At 45.7% G+C, this 19,915-nt stretch overlaps 1 protein-coding gene across 5 annotated transcripts in view; it reads left to right on the forward strand.

The window, feature by feature from the left end:
* ELMO2 (engulfment and cell motility 2) overlaps positions 1 to 19,915 on the forward strand; it is a 42,386-nt gene that overhangs the window by 14,972 nt on the left and 7,499 nt on the right. For 3 of the 5 annotated variants that reach the window (XM_025399633.1, XM_025399632.1, XM_025399634.1), the window contains 10 exons: positions 3,223 to 3,404; positions 4,998 to 5,097; positions 6,161 to 6,312; positions 9,208 to 9,286; positions 12,708 to 12,758; positions 17,511 to 17,633; positions 17,932 to 18,066; positions 18,663 to 18,767; positions 18,860 to 18,968; positions 19,769 to 19,905. In XM_025399633.1, coding sequence (XP_025255418.1) covers positions 3,223 to 3,404; positions 4,998 to 5,097; positions 6,161 to 6,312; positions 9,208 to 9,286; positions 12,708 to 12,758; positions 17,511 to 17,633; positions 17,932 to 18,066; positions 18,663 to 18,767; positions 18,860 to 18,968; positions 19,769 to 19,905 — 1,173 coding nt within the window. Of the gene's footprint in view, positions 1 to 3,222; positions 3,405 to 4,997; positions 5,098 to 6,160; positions 6,313 to 9,207; positions 9,287 to 10,743; positions 10,780 to 12,707; positions 12,759 to 16,347; positions 16,615 to 17,510; positions 17,634 to 17,931; positions 18,067 to 18,662; positions 18,768 to 18,859; positions 18,969 to 19,768; positions 19,906 to 19,915 lie in introns of those variants that run through there. The other 2 variants (XM_025399635.1, XM_025399636.1) reach the window with 2 other exon arrangements.

Raw genomic sequence — 19,915 nt, forward strand, 5'->3', positions numbered from 1 at the left:
ATGACTTGGGAGGTGAAGAGGACATGTGATATTCACAAAAAAGTGATGTAGGGAGGCCAGGTGGCCAGACTGAAGCGGGTCAAGTAAAAGAAAGGTAAAACAGTAAGGACTTTGAGTCTACTGCTGTATCAAGAAGCTTGGTTTTAAAAGAAAACACAGAGAAGGTGATAACACGAAGGGGACGTGGAGTCAAAAAGATGTGCTTTTTAAAAGCAGATAAAGCATTCATGTGTTTCACAAATCAAAAATTTTCACAGAGATGTAGCAAAAGGTCTCCCCCCAACTCCTGCCCCCATCTGCCCAGTTCCCCACCTTTCTGACCCTTCATGGTTCTTGTTTCTGTTGCAATGTTTTATGTGCCCTTAAGAATGTGTTCAGATGGAAGAGAGGAAGGTTGAAGGTGCAGGAAAGCAGGTAATCAATAGAACAGGACCTTAGTGGACCAGGAGAGGAAGGACTCAAAGCCCAGGTAGAGGGAATCACCTTGACTGCTAGGCCCATGAGGAAGACAGCCAATATGGTTGCACCTTTGGTTACATTTGTAGAAGGGCAGCCAGAAAATTAAGGGCATGGTGTCACCTCTTTTCTTGGTGCAGAGAGACTGGTTCATCTGAGAGGAGGAGAGATACGAAGTGATATCAGCCAACGTTTACTGAATGCCTGTATTTTGCTAAATACTTTGTGTAATTAAATCACCTAATCTTTACAAACATCCCACGAGATAGGTACTCTTGATAGCCGCATTCTGTAGACAAGGAAACTGAGGCTTACAGAGGTTAAATTACTTGCCACGTGTCACATAGCTAATAAAGTAGCCAAGCTCGCTCTCAGACCCAGGTCTGTCTGACTCTAGGCCCATATTCGTCCCATCATGTTCTTCTGCCTCCCCCTCTTCTCCTGAACTCTTCTCATCTTAAGGACTTCATTCTTCCCTCCTAAGCTCTGGTAATTTAATACGGCAGCCTGGGAGTTACTCACTTTTATGGAAGTGCCAACACATTTCACAGACCTCTTGCACAGTGTAGTTGGCTTTCCCAGAAGCACATCTCTCTGGAGCGGGAGGCAGCAGCCCAGAAATGCTGTCTCAGGAGGAAAATTGACATTTGGAGTTGGAAGTTTCTAAGTGGGATGCAGACCAGTGCTCTTCAGATTGTTCTATGCTGTGCCCTTTTCCCGTGGCGCACATGTAGATATAGTGTCCACTGTAGAGATAGTGAGGGCTTCTGTATCGCAGAGAGCAGTGTGCTTTGAAGGGCCATCTTTGTAATAGTAAAAGAGAGGCAAAGAAAGGGGAGAGGGCCAGCAGGCCCGACTCCTTGGCGGTAGCAGGAATTGGGCTCCAGTCATTTGCTTAACACTGAGAAAAAGGAAAGAAGACAGGAGTGTTTTTGCTCTTAAGTCTCTTGCTTTCTAGTGGAGAACATTAAATTAACACCCAAAAAACAGAGAATGATGAAACAATAAATTGTGAGGCACTATATAGTAACAAGCTCAGCAGAAGGAAAGCCCAGTGAATGCTAGAGGAGGGATTTTAGCCGCAGCTTGCAGAAAAGGAGGCGGGCATCCTGCTAGGAAAAGTTCATGTGCTAGGAGGAGGTTTTGTCTTCACCAGACTGCATTTTCAAAAAACGATTGGAAAATTGTTTCTGGCTCCTTGATGTTCTTAAAGTTTCCCCAGAACTCTCACTTTGAGGAACAATCATACGGATTTTGAGAGAAAGTTTTTAAAACATTGCCAGGCTTTTCACATTTTCAGATTAAAAGGGACCTTAGAGGACATCAGATTAAATTCTTCACCCAATGCAAGAATCCCTTCTACAGCGTCTTTGACAGATGGTTGTCCAGATTCTCCTTGATTGCTTCTGGTGACAGGGAGCTTAATACCTCAAGAGAAACCTCTTCTGCTGTCTAACAGTTTTATAAATTTCATTTTATTTTATTTATTTATTTATTTTTTGAGATGGAGTCTTGCTGTGTTGCCCAGGCTAGAGTACAGTGGCACGATCTCGGCTCACCGCAGCCTCCGCCTCCTGGGTTCAAGCAATTCTCCTCCCTCAGCCTCCTGAGTAGCTGGGATTACAGGCGCATGCCACCATGCCCAGCTAATTTTTGTATTTTTAATAGAGACGGGGTTTTACCATGTTAGTCAGGTTGGTCTCGAACTCCTGACCACGTGATCTGCCCGCCTCGGCCTCCCAAAGTACTGGGATTACAGGTGTAAGCCACCGTGCCTGGCCAATTTTATTTTATTTTTTATTTTTTATTTATTTTATTTTTTTTTAATTTTTTTTTGAGACAGAGTCTCCCTCTGTCTCCCAGGCTGGAGCGCAGTGGCACGATCTCAGCTCACTACAAGCTCCACCTCCCAGGTTCATGCCATTCTCCTGCCTCAGCCTCCCGAGTAGCTGGGACTACAAGCGCCCGCCACCACGCCCAGCTAATTTTTTTGTAGTTTTAGTAGAGACGGGGTTTCACAGTGTTAGCCAGGATAGTCTCGATCTCCTGACCTCGTGATCCGCCCGCCTCGGCCTCCCAAAGTGCTGGGATTACAGGCATGAGCCACTGTGCCCGGCCTATTTTTTATTTTTGAGAGAGAGTCTTGTTTTGTTACCCAGGCTGCAGTGCAGTGGCACAGTCCTAGCTCACTGCAACCTTGAACTCCTGGGCTCAAGCAGTCTTCCCACCTCAGCCTCCTGAGTAGCTAGGACTATAGGTGTGCACCACCACACCTGGCTCATTTTAAAAATTTTTTCGTGGAGACAGGGTGTCACTCTGTTGCCCAGGTTGGTGTCTAATTCCTGGCCTCAAGCAATCCTGCCTTGACCTTTCAGAGTCATGGGATTACAGGCATGAGCCACTGCACCCAGCCAGACAGCTTTAATTAATAGAAAACCTTCTTCTATTAAACCAATATCTGTTTCTCTGTGATTTACCATCGTTAGTGGGCGTCCCAGATGTCTCTGGTCTTCCCTTGGTAGAAATTTTTTAAATCCACAGACCAAAGTGGTACAGAAAAGATGCAGATAACTATAGATTGGTTTTGGCATACTAATAACTCCCTGATTGATCCCACAAACATTTATTTGGCAACTCCTAAGCAGTGTGAGAAAACTAGTTCTGCCTCAGGTTTGGATGTCCACAGAAGGGCCTCTGTGAGCTATCCACAGAGTAGTAACCTTCTCCAAGGAGCAGATGGCACATATGTTGTCCCTGGCCTCCTAGTCCCGGGCTGCACGCCAGCTGATGGAGAGGACCCAGTCATCCAACATGGAGACCCGGCTGGATGCCATGAAGGAGCTGGCCAAGCTCTCTGCCGACGTGACTTTCGCTACTGAGTTCATCAACATGGATGGCATCATTGTGCTGACAAGGCTCGTGGAAAGTGGAACCAAGCTCTTGTCCCAGTGAGTATGACTAAGGTCTCGTTCCAAGGACTTTGATAATTTACTACATCCCACAGGGCATCCTAGTCTCATTTCCCTTGAGTCAAATAAGGAGTTTATTGAATATCACCTGCGTACAGAGCAGTGTGCCAAGCACTAGAGTCCATACCGAGAGACAGAATTCCATATTGTGGTTCTAAATCGTGTAGTCTATTTGGGATCTCACAAATAATAGTACAAAACAGTACTGTGCCAAGTGAGCAGTAAAAATAGGGGCTAGAGAAGTCAGGAGGAGAGCGGTCAGGTGGTGACAGACCTGTTAATTGCCGGAAATGATTGGTCCGATGAGGGTTAGCGAGCAGATGCTCCAGTATCTCCCAGGTATCTGTTTGTAATCATCCCCTGCTCCTCCCTCTCCAGTCACCTCCCATCCCATACAAACACACACACACACACACACACAGAGGCCTTCCTTTGTGTTTACCACAGGTTTCAACCTACCCATTCACCATCACCCTGCCACACTTTTGCACAGGGAGGAAGAGACCAGAACTTTGTGATACCCACAAGCATCTTCATCATACCTCAGAGTTGACATGCATGTGGTGGGCAGCTGTGCCTTATGAGCAGCAGTCAGTAAACTGGTGCTTGGAGCCTAACCTGCCGAAGAGGGAATCAGAAATCTTCTCAGCCCATAGATCAACTATTGAAATTTTCAGCCAAATCGAGTAACTAATCAGAGATATTTGTTTTACGTATTGGATCTTCCAGATGTACTGAAGTCCTGAAGCCTTCAGCTGTCATCAGCACTGACATAGTTCTACAGTCTGCCGAGAGTGCAGGGTTAGACTGGCCTTAGTTTCTCTCTCTTTAGCCTGAGGATAATACCTTGCAGTATTATTGTGAGAAGTATTGTTAATGAGAATGCGTCTGAACATGCTTTGTAAATAGGAATATCATCTGTTAATTCTAGAGCACTGTACAGATATATAAAGGATTAAATGTATAAGGAGAAGAGAAAACATTTTAATCCTTATTCTCTACCAGCACTAGAATAAGAGCTTTGCATAAATCATCATCTTGCCCTCTCTACAACCCTGCGAGGTTAACGCTGTGAGACTAATTTGATTTTACAGAGGAAGAAATTGAATTTTGAAAAGATAAAATTTGCTTGGTTAGTAAGGTGGACAGGAACTGAACCCATCTCTTGCACTCTACTGCCTCTTGGCCCAAAGGTTAACATGGCATGTATACTTCCTTAGGTTCCCCCGACAGGTGTTGGAGTTTGACAAAGGTCCAATGTCTTCTTTGGTCTTGGGAAATAGATAAGGGATTCTGTGTCTCTGGGATGAAGCATATGGAGATAGAAGATCTAATTACCCAGCAGCACTTTTTTTCTTTTCTTTTTTTTTTTTTTTTGCAGCGATAGATACCTGGGCTGAATCTGCTCTACATCTGGCTAGGTGTGCACACAGGCACTTACAGTTACAGTTGCATCGACTGATTTCCCATGGGGTGTTCACATTAAAATTCATCTTTTTTGTGGCTGCCCTCACACCTGTGTTTCCAATCTGAATCCTTGTCTATTTTGTGTGTGTGTTGCACGTGTCTCAGCTACAGTGAAATGCTGGCATTCACCCTGACTGCCTTCCTAGAGCTCATGGACCATGGCATTGTCTCCTGGGACATGGTTTCAATCACCTTTATTAAGCAGGTGAGGCCTCCAATATTCTGTCTTTCTTTCCTCCCTCAGCTGCCAGTTCACAGGGCTTAAGGGGAGATACAGGCAATATCGCCATTCTGGTGAGACCAGCTTTATATCCCCCGGGGCCAGATTTTTCATCCTCAAGCTCTGGTCTTCTGTGACTTCTGAAGGATTTGCATTTTGTTATACTCTCAGGGCCTGCACTGAGATGGAACTGAACCGTCAGAACTAAATATGATCAGGGTAGAATTAGATCATCAGTGAGACTGGGGATAAAGCCAGCCAGTCAACCAGTACTAGCCCTGAGTCTTTTGACCGACTTCCTGAGCTCTCTCCTCTCTTTGTATAAAAAAAAAAAAAAAAAGTACATTTCATTTGTAATTCTGCCTTCTATTTACAAATCTGCAAGGTAGCCTGTTTGGATTGTCAGACTAAGCTCAGTGGGTAAGAGGGGTGACTTCTGGTTTTACCCTCCTTTCTTTTACACAAAGGAGCAGTGTCAATTCAGAAAACTGAACTAAAACCAATGAATAATATTCTATCTGCTGCCCTAGAGCTTCACCTATCATTGGCTTAGGACATTGGGACTCCCCGACACTGGACACAAGTGAAATGACCATGTGTCAAGGATATTATAATGAGGACTGAGAAGAAGGATTAGAGGAAAAGGCTTCAAGGTCCTTTCTACCTCTCAGAAGTCTAAGTGTGTTTAGGGAGAATGTGTGTCAGTGGAGGTACATGGAGATAAAATGAGATCCCAGTATCAGTAAAATTCTCTGCTTTTGTATACCACTTTCTCAAGCTGGAACCCTTATTTTGATAAAAAGAATTAAGCTTTTAGATTCTGAACAATCACGATTAAGTGGATACTATAATCTGAGATTAAGGTATCCATGCCAAGGGAATCCCTGGCACATTGGCCAGGGTAGCTATAAACCAGATACCACTATCCACCTAGCAACAGCTGCCCAAATGTGAAGCAGAGAGAGCTTCAAGGGCTAGCATCAGATGCTTATCTTCTATCTTTCTTGGGCCCTGAGCTTCTCAATTGATGTACCATCTCTGGGTCTAGATTGCAGGGTATGTGAGCCAACCCATGGTGGATGTGTCAATCCTTCAGAGGTCCCTGGCCATTCTGGAGAGCATGGTCTTGAACAGCCAGAGCCTGTATCAGAAGATAGCCGAGGAAATCACCGTGGGACAGCTCATCTCACACCTCCAGGTGTGAGTAAAAGACCCTACACCTCCCTCCCTTCACTTGTATGTCTTCTTCTCTCCTCTTATTTTAAGTCTTCCAATCCTACTCTGCTTTGCTTATATTCCAAGCTGCTGATTGGCTTCTACATTCATTCATCACCTCTTCCACACTCCTGCCAGAATTTCTCCCATCATTCAGACCTGATCATGTCATGCTCCTGCCTAACATCCTCTGTAACTCTCTCTGCCCCTTAGGTTAAAATGAAGATTTTCCCAGTCTTCCCATACTACCCTGGTACCAGGCAAAATTACATGCTTTCTCGCACATGGGCCCAATAGTCTCTGTTTGTACCTATGATAATTGGATAAAATACTGGATTTTTATTATCTGTTGCCCATTTTGAACATAGAGCCCCCTGGAAACAGACCAATCGTTGTATCCCCTGTTTTGATTTAAGTAGAGGCTCAATTAGTACTTGTTGAATGAATGCTCACTGAACTGATGATGCGCTGTGGGTGATTTGTAAGAAGTATCACACAGGGCGTGAGTTTGGAATATCAGTTCAAATCCAGGCTCTTGTGCATACTGGGTCACTGCCATCAGCAAGTAACCTAGTCTCTTCTGGCCTCAGTTTCTTCATCTCTAGAATAGGTTAATCATCTTCACCTCTCACCCTGTGAAGATCAAAGGAGATTTTTAAAAGGTCCAGCATAGTGGCCAGTATGGGTTAGGTATTCAGTAAATTCAGGGACTTTTTTCCTTTGTTTGTTAGGACTCTTATCACATCCTAAAACATTTTGCCAGATAATGAGACCATATGACAAATAAACCCATTGGAGTAATGTTTCTCCCATCTCCGTTGTTTTTACTTCACTTCCAACCAACCTACACCATATAAGGAAGCTAGACTTTGCAAAACAGCAGTGGCACTCCTGCTGATTCTCTTCTGACTGTTGCTCACTTCTGTCTTTTTGGACATTGTCAGAATGTTGCCAGAATCCCCCACCAGTTCAAGGGGAAGTCATAGCTCCCAGATTTGGGAGTTTATAGTGGCCCTGTCTTCGCTCAGCTATGCTCCCAACTTGCTTCTCCCCACTAATCCAAGTAAACAGAAAGCACAATTATTTCTTTGCAACTCTGATTTCTCCTTATCACTTTTTTTTTTTTTGAGACGGAGTCTCGCTCTGTCACCCAGGCTGGAGTGCAGTGGTCGGATCTCAGCTCACTGCAAGCTCTGCCTCCCGGGTTCACGCCATTCTCCTGCCTCAGCCTCCTGAGTAGCTGGGACTACAGGCGCCTGCCACCTCGCCCGGCTAATTTTTTTTTGTATTTTTAGTAGAGACGGGATTTCACTGTGTTAGCCAGGGTGGTCTCGATCGCCTGACCTCGTGATCTGCCCGTCTCGGCCTCCCAAAGTGCTGGGATTACAGGCTTGAGCCACTGCGCCCGGCCTCTCCTTGTCACTTTTAAGGAATTTTCAGCCTCAGCTTTCTTTGCTTTTCTTTTTTGAGACAGGCTCTCACTCTGTCGCCCAGGCTGGAGCACAGTGGCATGATCATAACTCACTGCAGGCTCAGGCGATCCTCCCCATCTCAGCCTCCCGAGTAGCTGGAATCACAGGCACACTCCATCACACCTGGCTAGTTTTTTTTTTTTTTTCATTTTTGTAGAGACAAGGTCTTGCCGTGTTGTCCAGACTGGTCTCAAACTGTTGGGCTCAAGCAGTCCTCCCACCCCAGCCTCCTGAGTAGCTGGGACTACAGGTGTGAGCCACCATGCCTGGTCTAGCCTCAGCTTTCATACCCAGTGAGCCACCAAGGTTGATTAAGGTGAGAGGGACATTATAAACTCCAGATAGAGAATTCTGATCTTCCTGTAACCTCACATCTACCTCGCTGTTTTTTTTTGTCTCTGAATTCAAGTGGCCCCAGTTGCCTCCCGAGGGATGATAGGGGAACATGGCGTTTCATAGGGGCCAATCATGAATACTTTCAGCCCACAGCTGTCACCAGAACTTATATTTGGGCTGAGGAACACTTAGTGCCCTCTGTTAGACTCCCTGGGTACCATGTGACTAACCAGGAAGCCTGTCAGACCCTCTGGAAAGACAGCCACAGAATGCACCCAAGACATGGCAGGTGGAGATGTCAAGTACCAGGATTGTAAGATTCCAGAGAATGATTGTAGTTATTTTGTTTGTTCATAATAAAAGAAGTTTATAGTCAAAGACTTTAAAAATACAGAAAAACCCAAAAAGTAAATTATTTGCCCATTATTTCACCTCCAGACATACCCACTGTTAAACATTAAATTGAATGTCCCTTCAGTATTTTTAACAAAATCGGGATCTCATTATATATACTATGTGGACCTTGATTTTTTTTAGCTGAATAATATATCTTGAACATTTCTCCATGTCAAAGATTTTTCTAAAAGGGTAGTTCTGAGTCTTTTTTGAAACCTAGACACCTTTGAAAATCTGGTAACAAGTATGTACTCTCACCAGTTTGGAAAAAAATACCACTTAGTTAGCAAACTGCATAGAACAATTTCTGTATCATTCCTGGGGTTCACAAACACTCTAAGCCCATCCCTGAATCCCAGGTTGAGAATCTTGACCCCAAAACATGACTTTTAATAACTACTTAAGATTCTCATATGTATAAACAGTTAGCTAATGTGATCATTTGGATTACTTCCCATTGTTTTTTAAGTAGTACTTTAATGAAACGCCTTATCAGTAAATCTTGCACAGCTCTCTGATTACTGTCTTAGGATAAATTCCTATTAGTGAAATTGCTGGGTCAAGAGCATGATCACTTTGCTTATAATCTGTGAGTGATTGTTTTAAACCATCTCTAAGCATCATCTTGCTGTTCAGTCTTCTAATCTCCCTCTGCCTTCTTTCTCCATTGACACAGCTCCAACCAGGAGATTCAGACCTACGCCATTGCACTGATTAATGCACTCTTTCTGAAGGCTCCTGAGGACAAGAGACAGGTCTGTGGCTGCCTTTTCATATTTTTCATCTGGGCTTTTCTGAGAGAATTCTCACCCCATGTACTCTTTGCTGTGCAGAAAGCACAAATCCAGCCATTTTCCCAAGAGTCCTTCTTCCTAGCCATCTGGTCTGGAGCCCAGCAGGGTAGCTTTGCTAAGGAAGACCCAGGGAAGAACTATGAGGGGAAACCAGCTGGGTCTTAGATGAGAGCAGGGCCCTTCAAACTTTTTCCTCTAAAGGGCCAGAGAATAAATATGTTTGACTTTATGGGCCATACTCAACCTTGCCATTGTAGCCAAAAGCAGCCTCAGCCAGTAGGTAAATGAATGGGTATGGCTGTCTTCCAATAAAATCTTATTTACAAAAACAGGCAACAAGCCTAACATGGCCATAGTTTTCCAAGTCTTGGGTTACAGGATCAAGAATAAGGAAGAGGAGACCCTGTGGGTAAAGGGGTCCAATATGAATGGGACTTTGCACTAAGTTTTATGTTTAAAGGTTCTCTGGATGCAGATTCTAAACATCTTCCTTCCCCTGTTCATTGACTGTGACATTATGTAGATAGCTCTGCCTCTGTGAACCTTAGTTTCCTCACCTGTCATATGGGAGCAACAACGTCTGCCTTGTTTACCTCACAAGGATGTCTGAGGAAAAACAAGATCCCTGTTTCACAAATGAGGAAACTAAGAATCAGCTGGGTGGTGGAACAAGCACTGACCTAAGAGTCAAGGGGCCTGGGACCAAGTATTCTCCCTGCTGCTGGCTGGGCAAGTGTTTGTAACCTCTTTGGGTCTCGGTTTCTCTTTCTGTAAAATGAAGGGGCCAGTTTAAATGATCTCTGACAGCCCTGCCAACACTAACATTCTAGATTTCGCTGAGAAAAGCCTAAGTGGTGTTAAAAGTAAGACATTTGGCCGGGCGCGGTGGCTCAAGCCTGTAATCCCAGCACTTTGGGAGGCCGAGACGGGTGGATCACGAGGTCAGAAGATCGAGACCATCCTGGCGAACACGGTGAAACCCCGTCTCTACTAAAAAATACAAAAAAATAGCCGGGCGAGATGGCGGGCGCCTGTAGTCCCAGTTACTTGGGAGGCTGAGGCAGGAGAATGGCGTAAACCCGGGAGGCGGAGCTTGCAGTGAGCTGAGATCCGGCCACTGCACTCCAGCCTGGGCGACAGAGCGAGACTCCGTCTCAAAAAAAAAAAAAAAAAAAGTAAGACATTTTCGTTTTCTGACAATCTCATGGGCTCAGTAAGATGAAATCCAAGTGGGATCATGTATGTACCTAGCTCTTGGTAGATTCTAGAGGGAAGACCAGAAGCATCTGTGGTTCTGTCTGTCCTTGTCTTTCTTGGATGGCTTGGCTCTGTTAATCTGCCTTCCCGGTCCTTGTTTGAATGTAAGCTGAAAGCTCATTCTGTCTGCTTCTCTCTGTGCTTTTGCTTTCTGCCGGCAGGACAAGCACCTTAATCCTCTAGACCTGCCTGTCACTGTAAGTAGCACCGCCATGTGGAAAGGGCCCCGGCTTTTCCAGGTGGGGAAGTCAAAGCTGGGCAAGAAGCTCATAGTCTGATCTAGATGTTCAGGGCATGCCAAGACCCAGGGAAAGGTTGTGTGCCGTGAATCTCTTTTGTCAGGACACTTAGGGAAGTACTGCAGATTAGAGTCACAGAAAGGATTAAGGGGGTACCTGCCCCAGAGAGTGTGGCCCCAGCCTTCCTTTATAACTTGCCTTTGCATGGGTCTGTGGTTCAACTAGGGAAGACCAGACTCAGAAACAGCTTGTGACTTTGATCTAGACAATACCATGGATGCATCACCTTCTTACTTGCTTTAGTGGAAGAGAAAAGGTATCCATGCTCTTTTTGGACTCTTACTAGACTGTAGGAATCTGAAAAGGTTTAGACAATCGACAAAAGGGAATTTGGATGCTCATTTCTTCGTTATAGGGAGCTTTAGAGAGGTCAGCTTTGCGAGGAGATGAAAGGGGATAAATGCCTCCCCCTGACACCACAGAGAAGCTTTTGGTCTAAGACCTTTATATTCTAGCTACAGACCACTGTCAATTACCCGCTTTGTGAGTTGTCCACAGCAAGATTTAATCTCAGTCGACTTCCTATAGTTACCAAAGAAGTTTCTAGGCCACTGTCCTCCTCTGCTAGCCAGTATGTATTCAGTGAATGCAAAGTAAAGTTAATTTAATGTTCCTGGCAGCATCAGCCATTTGGAATATGGCTAGAAATCCAGAAGTGTGAGAGAGGGGCCTTTAAGCTCTGAGAAAAATGACACAGAGCTCACAGATACTACTCCATAGGAGAGGTGTGACAGCTCCCTCAGGCCCACTGATTTAGGATTCTCTATAAAATTAAATGAAAGCAGCAGTTTAGAAAATGAAGTCATAGTAATTAACATTAGGAAGAAGTGATGGTAGACACTGGAAGGAGGAGACAAGAATTATGAAAAGCTGCCAGAAAAATTAAAGGCATTGTAATCTGGGACCATTTTGTTTATGGGAAAATAGCTTCACATCTCAATAGCTCCTCAGGGTATCACAGTGTCACAAACACAATACAGAATAATCACTGATGTTCTTTTTGATGAAGCTGACTCCTTAGCAGTGATTAAATTATCACTGTAGTCACTTCAGAAGTAAAGATATGTATATATATATATAAAATATATCTTTAAAAGATTTGCATAAGAATGGTTAAAATAATGGTTCTGAGAGAACCCTTAAAGCTTTGCTCCCTGGAAGATTCATTTATGTAGGGTACTTGATTTCCGGGGGGGGGGGGGCTAAATAAATAAAGCACTATCAAAATCTGGATCAAATATTATAAGAAAGGTGAGCCTGTTATAAAAAATTACCCAAAACACCGGACCTATTGTTCTCTAAGCCAGTTAGAACTGAATCCTAGACTACTTACTGTTGTAGAGTGTCCAGGCCCCAGCCGTCTGCTGTAGGGTGGGAGGGGGTTGCTGGACCAAAGCTCTTCCAAAGTTTGGAGTCAGTGCTTCACTAGAATTCCTTCTAGCCTTAGCGGTGGAGTCTGCCTGGCATGATGCATGTGGCTTGGAAACCATCACGCTGCTGTGTGTCCATGTGCAATGTCCTTGTGACACAAGTGTCTCATCTTCAAGCAGTCCACATCTCTCTTTGAAGACAGTGCAGTTGATTGTGCCATTAGGAAGGGAAATCCTATTTGAATTAATTTGCACTCACAGAAATAGGGAATGTTTCAGAGTGTGAAATACATTTGATGGTCAGTGGATTGTCATTCATTCACCCACTTTTCATTTGGGAGGAAAAGAATTTAAGAAAGCCAAAAAGGCTCAGAATTACGACATCACCTTCCTCTCGAAGTAGTCACAGGTGTGTGCCTGCCACCCTGCCTTATATTTGCTTATTTTCCTCCATAGGATATGGCCAATGCATTTGCACAGAAGCATCTCCGGTCTATAATCCTGAATGTGAGTTCCCGGAACACGGTGTATTTTGCTACTATTTTGTTACTATTAATCGCAATTATTACTGTTATTGTTATTATATTATTATTGAAATTATTAATGAGTGAGGAGGACACACAGAGGAACCTTATCAATAAGTAAATACCTCTCAAACCGTAGAGCTTTTTCTTGTGATCCTCTGTGAGCAGAGTTGCTTCTAGGCGGCCATCTCACCAGCAATTGCAGTGACTCCAGAGAGGGACCAAGACCAGCTCTACTGTTTGTTGCCCTGCAACTCCAGAATTTTTATCCAGAGGGAATATGTTTAAAAAGGCACAAACAGGGAAAATAACTCATCCAGCTGACACTGATTAAAAACCTGAATTGTGGCCGGGCGCGGTGGCTCAAGCCTGTAATCCCAGCACTTTGGGAGGCCGAGACGGGCGGATCACGAGGTCAGGAGATCGAGACCATCCTGGCTAACACGGTGAAACCCCGTCTCTACTAAAAAATGCAAAAAACTAGCCGGGCGAGGTGGCGGGCGCCTGTAGTCCCAGCTACTTGGGAGGCTGAGGCAGGAGAATGGCGTAAACCCGGGAGGCGGAGCTTGCAGTGAGCTGAGATCCGGCCACTGCACTCCAGCCGCGGCGACAGAGCCAGACTCCGTCCCAAAAAAAAAAAAAAAACCTGAATTGTGTATGGCACTGACAGGACTAAGTAAGCAAGTGTATTTGCTCTCAAAGACCTTCTGGCCCGGTAGGAAAGACTAGTGATCATAGTGCGGTGTGATCCCGGTTTGTGGTCTAGGAAAGGATGGAGGAGGAGCAGTGAGTTCTGCCTTGAAGAAGAGTGTTTCCGGAAACTTTTAGAGGAATGTCTTCAGGTGAGCCTTGGAGGATGAGTAGGCAGACCGAGAATAACAGGAATTTCAGCCAGAGGGTAGCCAGAACCCAGAAGGAGGGTGTGATTAGGCACAGAGCAAGGAGCAAGTGGGTGAGGAGGCTAGAGAGGTAGCGAGGACCAGATCAGGAAAGGTTAGTCTCATTCCTAAGGACAGCTGAGGGCATATAATTAAGCTGGTGAAATAACCAGACCAGATTTGCATTCTAGAAAGAGCACATGAAAGACATGTATTTGCTAAGGGGTGCCTGAGGGAGGAGAGCAGAGCAGGAGTTGGCAGGGGGATCTGGAAAGAAGTGTAAATCCCTGTTACCACCTGTAGGGTGGAGTAGGGCCGATGTTGGGAGGTGAGGCCGGTGGGAGTGGAGGAGGAGAGCCAAGGATCTGAATTAAAAGGAGGCAACTTTGGTCAGGTGCAGTGGTTCACACCTGTAATCCCAGCACTTTGGGAAGCCGAGGCGGGTGGATTGCCTGAGGTCAGGAGTTCAAGACCAGCCTGACCAACATGGTGAAACCTGGTCTCTACTAAAAATACAAAAATTAGCTGGGCGTGGTGGCAGGTGCCTGTAATCCCAGCTACTCAGGAGGCTAAGGCAGGAGAATCGCTTGAACCCAGGAGGTGGAGGTTGCAGTGAGCCGAGATGGGGCCGTTGCACTCTAGCCTGGGCAACAAGAGCGAAACTCTGTCTCAAAAAACGAGTAGGCAACTTTATCAATTGTCAGAAACAAGGGAAACCTGGGAGACCACAGTGAAGGGAATAAAATGAAAAATTAGAAGTCAAGTGTAAGACTTAAGCTAAACATGGACTTTGGAGTCTGCCGTTTTTCAATCTTTGATCTTGAGCATTTCACATAACTTCTCTGGACTTCAGTTTGCTCATCTGGATATGAGGACTAAGTGAGGTAATGTACATACCACACCTAGTAGGGTGTCTGGCACTCAGTAAGCACTCTGCTCATATTGGCAGAACAGGATGCAGAGGTGACAGGATTGAAGAAGTAAGCTCTGAGCACTTGTGAAGCTGAGCAGTCAGCTGCTCTAAACATGCAGAGTCTGCCAGACTTCACCTTGCAGGACCAGCTTCTCCCTGCTGGCTGCTTCCCTGGTCACACCCAGCTACCAACCTGGCAGGAGGGGCCCCAAGCCCACAGGAGTACACAGGTTCCCACACATTCCTGTCTACACTCCTCAGCAGCTGCCCTGGTCACCCTCTTCTGCATGTGTGGGGATGAGAGTGCCCTTCTGAGGGAAATTTAATTATATTTGAGACTTTAATTGTGTTAGAAGTTCAACTCATTTCTGGACAAACCTTGTGAACAAGTAAAGATTTCACTATAGAAGGCAGTTCAGCTTCAGGACTCAGGACTTAAGTGGCCTGGCAGGAAATGGCTAATGCATGGTCTAATGCATGGTCACTGCAGTCCAGAGACTTCACTGAGTCAAGCCAGAGAACTAAGACACTGAGATACTTGACAGTCAAGTGAGACTTCAGGTAAAACCTCAAACTGTCACTCATCAAACTGGAGCTGTACTTCTTTAAGCCATTGATGCTAGGATAATTAATTACCTTCCTGCCCTGATGTTTCTTAAGTTTGAGAAAGAGGATTAAAGAGAATGATTTCCACCTCTATTCAAAGCTGTTTTATAAATTAGGGAGAAAAGTGAAGAGAGAGGAATAGGATAGACAGGGAGATAGAGGGAACAGTAGAGAAGAAAAGCCTCAGAGTGAGGCAAAGGAAGAGGTATGGAGGGGAAAAGAAGTGGCGATGGCAGTGAAGAACCCCTGGCCATAAGAGAAACTGGGGGGAGTGGGAAGGAAGGGAAGTTACGGGGCAGGGGGCACAGAGCAGAGAACAAGAGAGTAAGGCTGGGGAGATGAAAGAAACAGTGAGACTTAGCTAAGAAGAGCGATCTCGCGCTTAAGAGACAGAGGGCGTGCCTGTGACGGGGCGGGAGCTAGAGGACAGGACATGGTCACCGATTCAGAGGGAGGGAGGGATGCAGGCAGAGGCCTAACTCCAGCATGTTAGCACGTGCTATGGAAGTGCTGTCCACAATGGTGGCCACTAGTCATGTGTGGTACTTTAAATAAGTCTGTTGTGACTGAGGACCTAATTTGTAATTTTAATTTCATTTTAATTTAAATATCCATATGTGGCTCATGGCTGCTGTATTAGGAAGTGTAGATCTACAGAAACAGCTAGAAAAAGGAGAGACCACTGGAGTCACAGTAGGGGAAGAGGTCTAGAGCAGGACCATCCAGTGGACACAGAACCCAAACCATGCACATGATTTTAAACGTTTTAGTAGCAGCATGAAAAAGGAATAGGGAAATTCAGTTCAATAATATATTTTTTTGAACCCATGATATCCAAAACGTTACCATTTCAACAAGTAATAAATGTGAAATATTACTAATAAGACATTTTACATTTTCTTTTTTCCTACTAAGGCTTCAAGATCTGGTATGCATTTACACTCACAGCACCTCTCAGTTTGGCCTAACCACATTTCATGGGCCTGGTGGCTCCCAAACTGGACCTCACAGGTCTAAAGAGATTGATCTAGAGTCAGAGCAAACTCTAGGGAGAGCTGATCCAAAGTTAGAGGGAGCTTTAAAAAGATACTGAGTCAGATACCTGCCTAAAGTCAGAGTGCTCCAGAGCATTGCTATTCAGTAGAACTCTGTTAATGGAAGTGTTCCATATCTGCATCGCTGTAGCCGCAGCCACGGGGACTACTGAGCACTTAAAAATGTGGCTGGTGCAACTAAGGAACCAAATTTTCAACTTAAATTTGTTTTAACTGATTTAAATGCAAATAGCCGCATATGGCTAGTGGCTGCTATACTGGACAGCACAGCCCTAAAGACAGGGCTACTGAGTAGGGAAATTGAAGGACATAGTGGTGGTACATGTGGGAAATGGGGGAGAGTCTCATTTCGGCAAGAAAGAACCAAGAGGGACAGGATTCATGATGGTGGGTGAGACAGGGGGAGTGAGAAATACAAGGGAGCAAGAAGGGAAGCACGATATTGTGGGAGTGAGAACAGGATAGTGAGAGACAGGAACATAATCAAGGGTTGATCAGCTAGGACAGACAGAGGGAGACACAGCATGCGAAAGAAAGACAGAGACAGAACATGAGATAGGACCAGGGGACCTAAAGTGGGGGGTGGGCATCAGAGGGACAAAGGAGGAAGTGATGGACCCTTAGGGGAACGTGGGGGCACAGAGACAGTGGGGAGGGAGTCAGGAGGGAGAGGGACATGGTGTGGGCGGCACAGGGAGCAGGGACAGAGTGATAGGAGAGCAGAGAGGACAAGCAAAAGGAAGGAAGGAGAGAGGGCCGTGGGAGGGAGCTGGTGGGAGAGTGAACTGTTCCTCCTTTGTGTAGCTATCTCAGTATCACTGAAAGAAAATGGCCTTTCCCAAAGCCTCTCTGCTTAGTGAAGCCATCCAAAACATTTTATTTTTCTAAGGGAAAAACAATTCTGCCTCCATGCACACCATCTACTGTTTTGCATTTAGTAGGCCTGTGAAGTGCCTGATTGGAGGAAGGTCCAGCCGCCAATGTTCTGTATCATAGTCTCCCCCATTTCTGGTGTGGTTGGGTATAGCCCCTGCCTTCACTCTACTTCCCCTGCCCAGGGGAATGCAGAGGAAGGGATGGTGCCTTTCAGGCCTGCAGTGAGTCAGCTCTGCCTGAACCAAGCTCATTCATGCTCCTATCGCCTTCTAGAATATGAAGTCCTCGTGTGTCGGAGGAAAGTTCTGTTCCCTTCCCAGCATTCATTCCTTTTTCTTAGCATGGATGTGACCCTTCATTAAAAGAGATCAGTTCAGTCCCCTGCTCCCTGCCTGTGCTTTTTCTAGCATGTGATCCGAGGGAACCGCCCCATCAAAACTGAGATGGCCCATCAGCTGTATGTCCTTCAAGTCCTAACCTTTAACCTTCTGGAAGAAAGGATGATGACCAAGATGGACCCCAATGACCAGGTAGGTGCTAAGTGGGGCAGCTGTTTTCTCATGGCAGTGGTGCAGTCCAGCCTTAGTCTGTGTGCCAGGCACTGTGCTTGGTCTTTGTTTGCAGAAGTAGTTTGCATCTGCCCTAGAAAATCTAGCATGATCTGTACCATGAGCCAAGCCCATTTCTGTCCTGCTGTGGTAGAAGTGATGCCTCCTAAGGGACTGATTGGGGCCAGAGTTTGACCCGGAAAAGCCTGACCCACTGTTTTTTTTTCCTTGCTCCCTTGGTTAGCTGATTTACCTGCTGACTGTCTGTTTCACCTCACAGGCTCAAAGAGACATCATATTTGAACTGAGGAGGATTGCATTTGACGCAGAGTCTGATCCTAGCAATGTCCCTGGGAGTGGGACAGAAAAACGCAAAGCCATGTACACCAAGGACTACAAAATGCTGGGATTTACTGTAAGTACCTCAGAGCATAGACGGTTGTAGGCCTTCCCCCTTGATGGGAAGTCAATGGTGCCACCCAGCCAGAGCCCTGACAAGCAACCCCATGGTGACCCTGGAATAGATGACAGTTAGGAAGCTGGTGGGACTTTAATGTTTGCTTTGCTTTGTTGATGGTGAGTCTGTGAGTTTATGTGCAAAGTTTGGCCCTGTGAAACGAATCCATCTGTAGGGAGGTTGGGGTCAGCTAGAGTGGGTAGAGAGGGGACCTGTCCTCCTACCCAAACTGCTAGGTTCTTTGCAAAGCTAGTGTGAATATTTTGTGATAGAGTAAGGGCTTGAGGATGGAGTTAACTGAAAGAAGTATTTCTTGCATACCTACTCGGTGTGCAGCATCATGCGAAGTAGGTTCTGGGATGCATGGTGAGGCGGCTACCATCCAGCACTCAAGAGCTCACAGTTCAGTGGTGGTGATGGCTGTGAAAAGAGCTAGGACAGAGGTGGGTGCTGAATGGTAGCAGCATCAAGAGGAGAGGTGAGAGGGCATCCCCTCAGGTCCCTGCACACAGGGAGACTACTACATCTCAAATTGTGTGTCTTTATTTCTCTAGAACCACATCAATCCAGCCATGGACTTTACCCAGACTCCTCCTGGAATGCTGGCCTTGGACAACATGCTGTACTTGGCTAAAGTCCACCAGGACACCTACATCCGGGTAAAGGCAGGGGAGCTGGCCTCAGTCCTAGTGCCACATCTCCTGCCTTCCTCCCTCATCTCCCTAATCCTCCCTTTCTCTTCTCCTGACAGATTGTCTTGGAGAACAGCAGCCGGGAAGACAAACATGAATGCCCCTTTGGCCGCAGTGCCATTGAGCTCACCAAAATGCTCTGTGAAATCCTGCAGGTTGGGGAACTACGTAAGTCTCTGCAGCTCCCTCTTCTTCAGCCATTCCTTGTCATCAAGAGCTCAGTGAGACTGGAAATTATTATAAACAGTTAAATGTCAGTGGGGCCGGGCGTGGTGGTTCACACCTATAATCTCAGCACTCTGGGAGGCTGAGACAGGAGGATCACTTGAGCCCAGGAGTCCAAAACCAGCCTGGGCAACATAGTGAGACCCCTGTCTCTAAAAAAAAAAAAAAAAAAAAAAAATCAAAAAATTAGCCAGCTGGTAGTGCATGCCTCTAGTCCCAACTACTCAGGAAACTGAGGCAGGAGGATCACTTGTGTCAGGAGGTCAAGGCTATAGTGAGCATAGTCGTGCTACTGCATTCCAGCCTGGGTGACAGAGTGAGACTCTATCTAAAAAAAAAAAAAAAAAAATTGTCAGTGGGACTAGACAACCTTAGGTGGGTTTTTAATTTTGTTTTTTTTGTTTTAAATCACTGCATCAGCTGATAATTTCCATCTTATCCTTGTTTATGGGAATCATGGTTGTTGCTCTGTTTGAGCTGGCAATTTGAATCATATTCCAAAGCTACCGCAAGCCTGTAGGTAAGGGCTGGCTGAGTCTGTAACAGGGTAGAGGGAGGGCAAGAAAATGCACCCTGGAGAAGAAAGCTAAGGAAGTGAGAAACGCCCATCCCACACTCCCCATTAGCTGCGCTCCTTGGTCTGCTGTTGTTCCTCAGGACTTTGGTGCAAAGTTTCCGGACATGAGCTCCCAGGCCCTTGTGGACAGAGGCTTCATCTTCTCCCTGTTTTTTCACTTCCACAGCAAATGAAGGACGCAACGATTACCACCCAATGTTCTTTACCCATGACCGAGCCTTTGAAGAGCTCTTTGGAATCTGCATCCAGCTGTTGAACAAGACCTGGAAGGAGATGAGGGCAACAGCAGAGGACTTCAACAAGGTCAGTGTCT

The sequence above is a fragment of the Theropithecus gelada genome, chromosome 10 (assembly GCF_003255815.1).
Source record: "Theropithecus gelada isolate Dixy chromosome 10, Tgel_1.0, whole genome shotgun sequence".
Taxonomy (NCBI): Eukaryota; Metazoa; Chordata; class Mammalia; order Primates; family Cercopithecidae; genus Theropithecus; species Theropithecus gelada.